The sequence below is a fragment of the Lepus europaeus genome, chromosome 19 (genome assembly GCF_033115175.1).
Source record: "Lepus europaeus isolate LE1 chromosome 19, mLepTim1.pri, whole genome shotgun sequence".
NCBI classification, from domain to species: domain Eukaryota; kingdom Metazoa; phylum Chordata; class Mammalia; order Lagomorpha; family Leporidae; genus Lepus; species Lepus europaeus.
The window spans coordinates 14201045-14211607 of NC_084845.1; the positions used below are offsets into that span (position 1 = coordinate 14201045).

General features: G+C 47.7%; 1 protein-coding gene across 1 annotated transcript; it reads left to right on the forward strand.

The window, feature by feature from the left end:
* Nucleotides 1-9654: 9654 nt before the first annotated feature.
* On the forward strand, nucleotides 9655-9966 carry LOC133747840 (histone H4-like). Its single transcript, XM_062176255.1, has one exon. It carries the CDS (start codon nucleotides 9655-9657, stop codon nucleotides 9964-9966), a length of 312 nt encoding a protein of 103 aa, XP_062032239.1.
* Nucleotides 9967-10563: the final 597 nt, after the last annotated feature.

The following is a 10563-nucleotide window of genomic DNA, read 5'->3' on the forward strand; positions in this document are numbered from 1 at the left end:
ACTGGAGAATTATGGGCTAAAGAGACATGGTATATGTATCCTACTCTTAAATGAATCAGAAAAAAATTGTGTGTGTGCGTGGGTGTGTGAGTGAGTGGAGAGAGAGAGTGGAGAGAGAGAGAAGGAGCTGGAATAGTAAAGTAAATAAAGCAAAATTCTTTTTGAAAAGGGTGAATCTGAGGGTCTGGTGTTGTAGCTCAGTGGTTTAAGCTGCTGCTAATGTGCTTAGGAAAGCAGACGAAGATGGCCCAAGTGCTTGGGACCCTGCCACCCAGGAGAGAGATCCAATGGAGTTCCAGGCTCCTGGCTTCAGCCTGGCCTATCCCTGTCTATTGCAGCCATCTGGGGAGTGAACCAGCAGATAGAAGACCTCTTTCTCGGCCGGGGCCACGGCTCACTAGGCTAATCCTCTGCCTTGCGGCGCCGGAACACCGGGTTCTAGTCCCAGTTGGGGCACCGATCCTGTCCCGGTTGCCCCTCTTCCAGGCCAGCTCTCTGCTGTGGCCAGGGAGTGCAGTGGAGGATGGCCCAAGTCCTTGGGCCCTGCACTCCATGGGAGACCAGGAGAAGCACCTGGCTCCTGCCATCGGATCAGCGCGGTGCGCCGGCCGCAGCGCGCCTACCACGGCAGCCATTGGAGGGTGAACCAACGGCAAAGGAAGACCTTTCTCTCTGTCTCTCTCTCACTGTCCACTCTGCCTGTCAATAATAATAATAATAATAATAATAATAATAATAATAATAAAAGAAGACCTCTTTCTCTTTCTCCTTTCTCTTGTCATTCTGCCTTTCAAATATATATATATATATTTATATATTTAAAGATTATTTATTTATTTGAAAGCCTTACACAGACAGAGGAGAGGCAGAGAGAGAGGGAGAGAGAGAGAGAGAGAGAGAGAGAGAGAGAGAGAGAGAGAGGTCTTCCAATTGGTTCACTCCCCAATTGGCCACAACAGCCAGAGCTGAGCCGATCCAAAACCAGGAGCCAGGAGCTTCTTCTGGGTCTCCCACATAGGTGCAGGGGCCCAAGGAATTGGGTCATCTTCCACTGCTTTCCAAGATGCATGAACAGGGAGCTGGATTGGAAGCAGAGCAGCCAGGACTCGAACTGGCACCCATATGGGATGTCAGCACTGGCAGGCCACAGCTTAACCTGCTGTGCCACAGTGTCGACCCCACTTTATAAATTTTATTATAAATGTTAATGAGTACATAGTACTTTTAGAAAATCTAGAAGGACAAAAAATTCATAATGTCATGGCTGGCAATGTGGCATGGTAGGCTAAGTCTCCATCTGTGGCACTGGCATTCCATATGGGCACCAGTTCAAGTCCCAGCTTCTCCATTTCCAATCCAGCTCCCTGCTGATGGCCTGGGAAAGCAGTGGAAGATGTCCCAAATGCCTGAGCCCAGCACTCACTTGGGAGGCCTGGAAGAAACTCCTGGCTCCTGGCTTTGGATCAGCCCAGCTCTGGCCATTGCAGCCATTTGGGGAGTGAATCAGTGGGTGGAAGACCTCTCTCTTCCTCTTTCTCTCCCTCTTTCTGTCTGTAAATCTGCCTATCAAGTAAAATAAATAAATAAATCTTTAAAAAAATTCATGGAGTCATCAGCTTTTAATAAAAACAGTGACTTTCTCCATGGCACTTGCCCTAGTGTCCTTAGCCCACCTTGGACTCCTTCTCTAGCCTCTTCTCTGATTTAATCTCAAGCTTACACTCCCGATTTGTAATCCTGATATACACTTCTGGAACTGTATAGCTTTTGGTGTACTCTTGTTGAAGTTTTGCATCTTTTTTTTTTTAATTTTTTATTTTTAACAGGCAGAGTGGACAGTGAGAGAGAGAGAGAGAGAGAGAAAGGTCTTCCTTTTTTGCTGTTGGTTCACCCTCCAATGGCCGCCGCGGTAGGCGCACTGTGGCCGGCGCACAGCGCTGATCCGATGGCAGGAGCCAGGTGCTTCTCCTGGTCTCCCATGGAGTGCAGGGCCCAAGGACTTGGGCCATCCTCCACTGCACTCCCTGGCCACAGCAGAGAGCTGGCCTGGAAGAGGGGCAACCGGGACAGGATCGGTGCCCCGACCGGGACTAGAACCCGGTGTGCCGGCGCCGCAAGGCAGAGGATTAGCCTAGTGAGCCGCGGCGCCGGCCGAAGTTTTGCATCTTGTCTCCAAAGAAATTTTAAGGGCTGAAAAGTAAAAACATACCTCATGTATCTTTCCCACTTTCTACACAAAATAACATAAACAGGTACATGGAAGTGCTCCAATTTAAATTAGCCTAGGATAAAAACAACCAATTAACCTCCTTGCTCCATGTCAGCAGGAAGTAAAGACAGATCTACCCCTCCTGGACTTTTGGGACCGATATAATCCCATACAACCCCAGCTTTATAAAACAAAAGGGGGGAATGCTAGTAAAATGGTGCAATCTTATCTACAGCTTGATCTACACCCTGGCACCCTCCCAGGCTCTAGACCCTCCCACTACCGCCGCCACTGCTGGAAGCCAGGTGGCCACATGGCCAAACCACCACTGGTGTCAAGCTCCACCCCCATCCTAATGGGATTCGCTGCTTCTGCTTCCCTGCTTAGTCCCTGGCACAGTTTTAAAAGGACCTGTTCCTGAACACGTGGCTCTCTCTCTCCTCCTCCTCCTCTCCGTCTCCTGACCTCTGTCTCTTTCTCTCTCTCTTACACTTTCCTTCTTTGCCCCTTCCCTCCGTTCTGTCGGGTTTCCCCCAATAAACTCTTTCCCTTAAAAACAAAAACAAAGCAAGCCACTTATACATGTCAGAATTCACTGGTACTTGTCAGTAGCACATTCCTTTGGGGAACCGATATGGCTGAGAGTTTCTGGTATGTTAGGAAGTGGTGACAGTCATAGACGTGACTGTGGACTTCACACAGGAGAACTTTACACACTGGATCCTTCTCAGAGGCACCAGTGCATCCTGAACTTATCTGCTCTCCAAGTCACGCAGTGACAGTGCTTAGATCCTGAAGATTTAACTCTATTTGGAGTTTGGGGTTCAGATATTCCAGATTCCTTTGTTACAGAAATCTGAGGTGGGAAGACTCCCTTTGTTCAAACAGCCACCAGAGACAGTGGAGGATCGAAGTAGTTCACTACGCCAGCGGGCTCAGCTGGAATCATTTCCCGAGAACTGAACGACAATCCCAAGTTTCTTATAACATTTCAGGGTTCATCAGCATCATACCTTAGCTGTTACAGCATTGGTGGGTTTAAAGTGCAGCCTACATGACTTAGGACCACACTTTTAATGGTTGGTGGGCCTGGTATGTTTGTAGAAGAGACCCCAGAGGTAGATTTATTAGGACAGATTTAGGACTGGAATTTACAGAAACAGAACCTCCATAGACAAGATAACAGTGGGCAGTTGCTTCACTAGTTAATTGCAAGCAGCCACTTTTCAAGGTCTGTGTTAGAAGGCGGGGCCTGCTTTTCTTTCTTTGTCTCTGGTTGTGGCTGTGTTTCTTCTACACCTTATTGTAGTGGATATCAGATTTAGAGAGTACATAAAAATATCTGAGAAGATACAGCATCCTACTGATGTGCACCCTGGGAGGCAGCAGTGATGGTTCTGTGCTATGTAGGTCCATGTTTGTGACATTCTGGGAGGGTGGCCCAGGATGTGATTTGCCATCTACCGTCTATTATAGGTCATCTTCAGAAAGGAGAGGAGGAGCTGTGCTCACGTCCTGAAATGCTATGCACTAAGTAGAGGGACTTTCTCTCTATATAACTGCTTTGTTTTCACTTTATCTCCTTGCTGACTTCACAATGCCAATGCAATTTGTGTAAAGATCTCTACTGGGTGACACATATCTGTAAGTTTACATATGAACCTATAAAGTCTGCACATCTGGGTTAACTCCTTATATGGTGTCATTTATTTGTTCCTCAGTCCATGTTTATATCTGTGGTATCTAGCTCATTCCTTCACCTTTCTGATCATCGTACCTATCTCTTCCTGAACACATAGTAAATATTTTACGAATACACAAATATTGTGTTTCCTCTGCTTTTTCCTCCCCTCAAGCCTCCTTCCCATTGTGGGACCAGTAGGTCCCAGGGCATTCTCAGAGGTCCCAGCTTCTCCTGCAGCCTTCCTCACTTCTGCTCGAACCACTCTCTCTGGCCACTGAGCCTGATTCATTAAGTTCTGCTGCCATCTGGTAACTGTGGGTGACAAGCAAGGGTGTGGGTATCTCTCTTGACTAACACCCCAGTCTTGCCTTGAACCGCAGTGTTTCTAAATGCAGGGTTTAGATGCTGTGTCTGGGGGCAGGACTGTGTGCCTCTTCTTCATCTTCCAGTGTTTACTGGCTCTCCTTTTTAAGAACTTCTTGCATTCATTACCTGCTGATGTTATCATGTTGCTTCACACTTAACTTTCTTGGGTTTTCTTTTTTTATTTCATTTTCATTTTAATTAATTTTAACAGATTCAATATAATTTATACATACAAGTCTAAGAACATGATATTCTCCTCCTCCCTCCCTCCTTCTTTCCTTCCTTCTACCTTTTTTTTTTAGTTTTTGAGATAACATACTTTAAACTTACTTTATAGTAGAAAGGCTTAATATTTCACCAAATAAGAAGTTTAACATGTAAAAAACAGTTCAGTGGGATTATGCACGATAGCTATACATTTCTTGAGTTTTTTATCCAAGCCTCCTCTAGGGGGTGCCTGTCACCTTATATCTACACCTACGGTGCTCCTTCTGCATGCACTTCCCTGAAGATTATCTCTACATGTTCTTCCTGCTTCCTCTATCCAATCAGCTCCCCGGCCTCCTCTATCAGATTATTTTCTCCCTCTCTCATTTGCTACTGTTGCTGTTGGTTTTCTGCCTGAAGGGTGACTGCTAGCTCTTTAGTGTTTTTTTTTTTTTTTTTTTTTTTTTTTTTTTTTTGACAGGAGGAGTGGAGAGACAGAGAGAGAGAGAGAGAGAAAGGTCTTCCTTTTTGCCTTTGGTTCACCCTCCAATGGCCACTGTGGCCGGCGCATCGCGCTGATCCGAAGCCAGGAGCCAGGTGCTTCTCCTGGTCTCCCATGCGTGTGAGGGCCCAAGCACTTGGGCCATCCTCCACTGCACTCCCGGGCCATAGCAGAGAGTTGGCCTGGAAGGGGGGCAACCGGGATAGAATCCGGTGCCCTGACGGGGACTAGAACCCGGTGTGCTGGCGCTGCAAGGCGGAGGATTAGCCTGTTAAGCCACGGTGCCGGCCTAGTGTTCTGTATTTTCTAAGACACAGGTTACTTTCAGACCAAATTTTTCTCTCTAGCCACCATTTTGGCCTCATTTTAAAGTCTTGGTTCACCATTTTATTCATTAGAAATTAAATGAATTTTAATGATTCCTTGGACTTATCAGTGATTTAAAACTTTTAATTTATTCAAACTAAAATTCTATAGATGTGTATAGAGCTTAGAAACTTTTTTTTTGGGGGGACACCATTTTTAAGATGATGTCTGGGCCCCAAGCTAGTCTAATTCCACAGGTCTAGATCTGAAGTATTTTCACTATTGTTTCTTCCAATATATTTCATGGTTTACAGTTCAGTTTCTTCTTTGGCTCATCAGTGACAAAGTAATTTTTTTTAAGATTTATTTTATTTATCTGAAAGAGAGTTACAGAGAGAGGTAGAGTCAGAGAGGCCTTCATCTGCTGGTTCACTCCCCAGGTGGCCGCAATGGCCGGAGCTGTGCTGATCCGAAGCCAGGAGCCAGGAGCTTCTTCCAGGTCTCCCACATGGGTGTGGGAGCCCAAGCACTCGGGCCATCTTCTGCTTTCCCAGGCCATAGCAGAGAGCTGGATTGGAAGAGGAGCAGCCGGGACTAGAGCCGGCGTCCATGTGGGATGCTGGCACTTCAAGCCAGGGCTTTAACCCACTGTGCCACAGCACCATCCCCTTGTTAATATTTTTAATTTCAAAGAATGTTTTTAAATCTTTCCCTTTTTATTCATTTTTATTTGATATATTGGGTTCATTTTAACTAGATATGTTCCCTAGATGGGGATGACTATGTTTTTTTTTTTTTTTCACTGTGTTTATAATTCAGGTAGATTTTCACATTTCAAGTCAGATAAAGTGTAGGAAATAGGACTACCTAAAACACAGACATCACAGACGGCTCAGGTCCAAGTTGTATCTGGCCCATAGAACACAGCACTCAGCTTGTATCACCTTTGATTTAAATGCATGTAGCTGTAAATGCTTTCTTAGGTGTTTGTTCATTTCTGTGGATTTTAAAAGATACTGCTTGAATTCGACAGCTATACTTCACTATAATAAAATAACTGACATAGGCTACTTATGAAGAAAGAGGTTCAAAGCATGGTGTCTGCATCAGCTTAGATCTGTTGAGGGTCTTCTCTTGGCTGTGTCACACCTTTGTCACATCTTGAGCCAGGAAGCAGAGAGAGCTGGATGGAGCCAGGTCAGAATCTTTTATAACCCTCTCTTGAGAAGTCAAGGGGTTCTGTGAGAACGACTTCCTGTTCCCAGTGACCTAAGGCTTTCCTGCTGTGCCCTACCTTGTAAAAGTCCTACCAGCTCTAATACAGCATCCTGGAGACCAAGCCTCCAATTACATGAACTTTGTGGAACACAAACCGTAGCACTGTTGCTTCCCCAGGCTCTTGTTTTTCCAGAGTCCCACTACCTTCTGATCTGCTCTGTTAAATTCTTGGGTTAATTAAAACACTGTTTCAGCCTGGGTCTCTGTACATAGGAATCTGATTTACCTCAGGATCCTAAATCCTCACTCCACTCTCCCTGTCTCTCCCAGAAGTTTTCCAATTCCTCCACTTCATTTGTGCCCCTCAGGGCCCAGCTGCATACCTGATTTTGATTCACACTGAATTGTTGCAACAATTCTACATTTGTGGATAGTAAATCCCTGTGGAAGCTGTTGGCCTAGGCCGGAATAGGGATCTGGACTGACCCTCTTTCCTAACACCCTCTCAATAGAAGAGGCTGATACTTAACACACAAACCTTGTTTTTACTTCTCCAGGTGAATGGATGTTGGAAGACACTCTGGAGTGGGGTGTAAATTGTAGTGGAACGAGCAGGCCACGCCAAGATGGCCACTGGCAACAGAAACTGCCTGGCAACAGGCTGTGATTGGATGGTTTTGGAAACCACATGACAACGGAGCCTGCCTGGCAACAGGCTGTGATTGAATGGTTTTGAAAACCACATGACAGTGGAGCCTGCCTGGCAACAGGCTGTGATTGGATGGCTTCAGAAACTGCCTGACAACAGGGTGTTATTGGTTAGGGCATAGACCGCCCCTTGACCGGATTGGCTGCCTTGGCTATATAAGCTGCTGTAGCAACTGAAATAAATGAGTCTGCAGGCCTGCTTTCACCTGGCTCCCAGGGTCTGTGTGGTGACTCTGTGCCTCTTGCCCCCACCACACTCCTCCTCTCAGAACAGATCAACTTCAACATCTGGTGCGCTAATGTGACTGAGAGAGAGACAGCATGTCAGACTCCGCGAGGTCCCCCCTGGATTTTGGCAAGTAGGCCCCTCGGTGTTTTGTGTGCTGTTCAGTTCTGTGAGGTTGAGCACAGAACCCCCTCCTACGCCCCTTTCCTTGTCCTTGTCCTCAGTCTAAGTGACCCCAGGTTAGGCACACACTGCCCAGAAGTGTAATGCCACTTCTCAGCTCCTCCTCTTACTTTCAGTTTGCCCGGAGAATTCACATAAGGGACTGATCATCCCAGAATTCAGAACCAAGTCATCTTCCCTCACTCGAGAGAGGTGACGCTCCAGAGACACCATGTGGGCATACAGCCTTGACCTAACATATCAAGGAAGTCCCCTACTAAGCACAGAACATACATACGATCTGATACACCACTGTTTGTCTAATGTAGGGAACCCCCTGTATAATGCCATCAGCCACTGAAGTGCTAGGAATTTGTGTAGTTATGGCAGCAGTGCTGTGGGTGTCTTTCCTTTGGCTAGAGTTGGCGTGGCGTGCTGCTCTTAAGTCCTCAAACATAGGAAAGATACCCCCCTCTCAGAATCCCATGCATATTACCAAACATAATGAATCTGTGAGTGATAAGAGCCTGACACTCCAGGTCCCTGCCTCACAGACATCAGTTGATGACTTAGGGAGAGAGAGCTCCAACAGTTAAAATGACATGACAGCAGCAGCAGACAACATAGCAATGCCTAGTCAGCTACCCTCCAGATACCCGTGGGATGAATTTAGATGACCTCGAGGTAATAACCCATGTGAGGTTATCCCATCAGTACCCAGTGAGTATCCCCACATTTGTGGCAGTCCTCAGGCACCCCAGGCTATCAGGGCAGCCGCTAGACCCCATCCCACCCATATGTTTGCCATTAATGTAGAAGCAGATGCAGAATTCAGGCCCTGGATTCCAATGCCTGTAAAAAGGCTTCTGCTAACCAAGGGTCAAGGATATGCTTGTGTCTTTCCAGAGAATGCGAGACAGCCCATTTGGGTACCAGCCAGAAATATCAAGCCTGCAACTGACAGTCAACCAGAACCAGCTGAACAAGACTGAGTCTGCCTTGTTAGTGGATGCACCTGCTCTATCATCCTACCCTGAGGAACTGCCCATAGCCACATCTGCTACTGCTTTATACCCCACTTAGCTCTGGTCAGCCACTCAAATGGCCCACAGCCTGCATGTGGTCATGCCATTCCTGATTACCACTGTTCCTCATTCCTACCCCTATCTGAGCAAGCACTCCTGTGGTCTCTCGATTTGAGTACTGGTTAGTCAATGATGGGTAAGATCCCCTGGGGGACAACCTAAGACAGGCACAGCCATATACGGAGACCACATGGAAACTGGGTCAACAATGGTATCGCCAAGAATCATGCCTCCCGTTGCTCAAAAATAAACAAAAGGGGGAAATGTGGTGGAATGAGAAGGCCATGCCAAGATGGCTGCTGACAACAAAAACTGCCTGGCAACAGGCTGTGATTGGATGGCTTCAGAAACTGCCTGACAACAGGGTGTTATTGGTTAGGGCATAGACCGCCCCTTGACTGGATTGGCTGCCTTGGCTATATAAGCTGCTGTAGCAACTGAAATAAATGAGTCTGCAGGCTGCTTGCCTCAGGCCTGCTTTCACCTGACTCCCAAGGTCTGTGTGGTGACTCCACACCTCTTGCCCCCACCATGCTCTTCCTCTCAAAATGAATCAGCCACAACAGTAAATGTTTAAGAATAATCAAGCTGGTCACCTGCAGTGCCAGCATCCCATATGAGCAAAGGTTCTAGTCCTGGCTGCTCCTCTTCCAATCTAGCTCTCTGCTTTGACCTGGGAAAGCAGTAGAAGGTGGCCCAAGTCCTTGGGCCCCTGCACTGGCAAGGGACACCAGAGGAGGCTCCTGGCTTCAGCTCAGCCTAGCTCCGACCGTGGGAGACTGGGAAGGAGCACTGGCTCCTGGTTTCGGATCAGGGCAGCTCCAGCCGTTGCGGCCATTTGGGGAGTGAACCAATGGATGGGGGACCTTTCTCTCTGTGTCTCCCTCTCACTGTCTGTAACTCTACCTCTCAAAATAATTTTTTTTAAAAAAAAAAAAGAACAATTGGCTACTCCTGAGCTGGTTCTGATAGCAGATAGAGATGTCTGGTCGCGGCAAGGGCGGGAAGGGCCTGGGCAAGGGTGGTGCCAAGCGCCACCGCAAGGTGCTGTGCGACAACATCCAGGGCATCACCAAGCCCTCCATCCGCCGCCTGGCCCGGCGTGGTGGCGTCAAGCGCATCTCGGGGCTCATCTACGAGGAGACCCGCGGCGTGCTCAAGGTCTTCCTGGAGAACGTCATCCGCGACGCCGTCACCTACACGGAGCACGCCAAGCGCAAGATGGTCATGGCCATGGACGTGGTCTACGCGCTCAAGCGCCAGGGGCGCATGCTCTACAGCTTCAACGGCTGAGCGGCTCGCGCATTCCCAGACCCCCACCCAAAGGCCCTTTTCAGGGCCATGAAAAAAAAAAAAAGAACAATCATTGAGTATTAGCATCATTACAGGTCTTGGAAGTACCTTGGGGGGTGGTTACCAGAAAATTGTGGGTTTTCAGGAAATCAGGGAAGGAAAAGATAAGAGAACTTACAATTCAGCAATTCAGGGAAAGCTCTTAAGGGACTCTGACTAATGAATGCCTGCAAGCATTCACTTCCTGCCAAGGCTACAGACCAGTGGGTGCCAAAGAGATTCATGTAAGAGATAAGTTCTATTCATAGCTTTCATCAGGGTCAGAGCTATGGGAGCAAAAGTTAAGGGGCACAATGTTAGGAGTCCCATATGGGCACTGGTTCAAGTCCTGGCTGCTGCACTTCTGATCCAGCTCTCTGCTGTGGCCTGGGAAAGGCAGTGGAGGATGGCCCAAGTCCTTGGGCCTCTGCACCCGCATGGGACACCAGAGGAGGCTCCTGGCTCCTGGCTTTGGCTCAGCCTAGCTCTGACCATTACAGCCATTTGGGGAGTGAACCAGAGGATGGAAGGCCTCTCTCTCTCTCTCTCTCTGCTTCT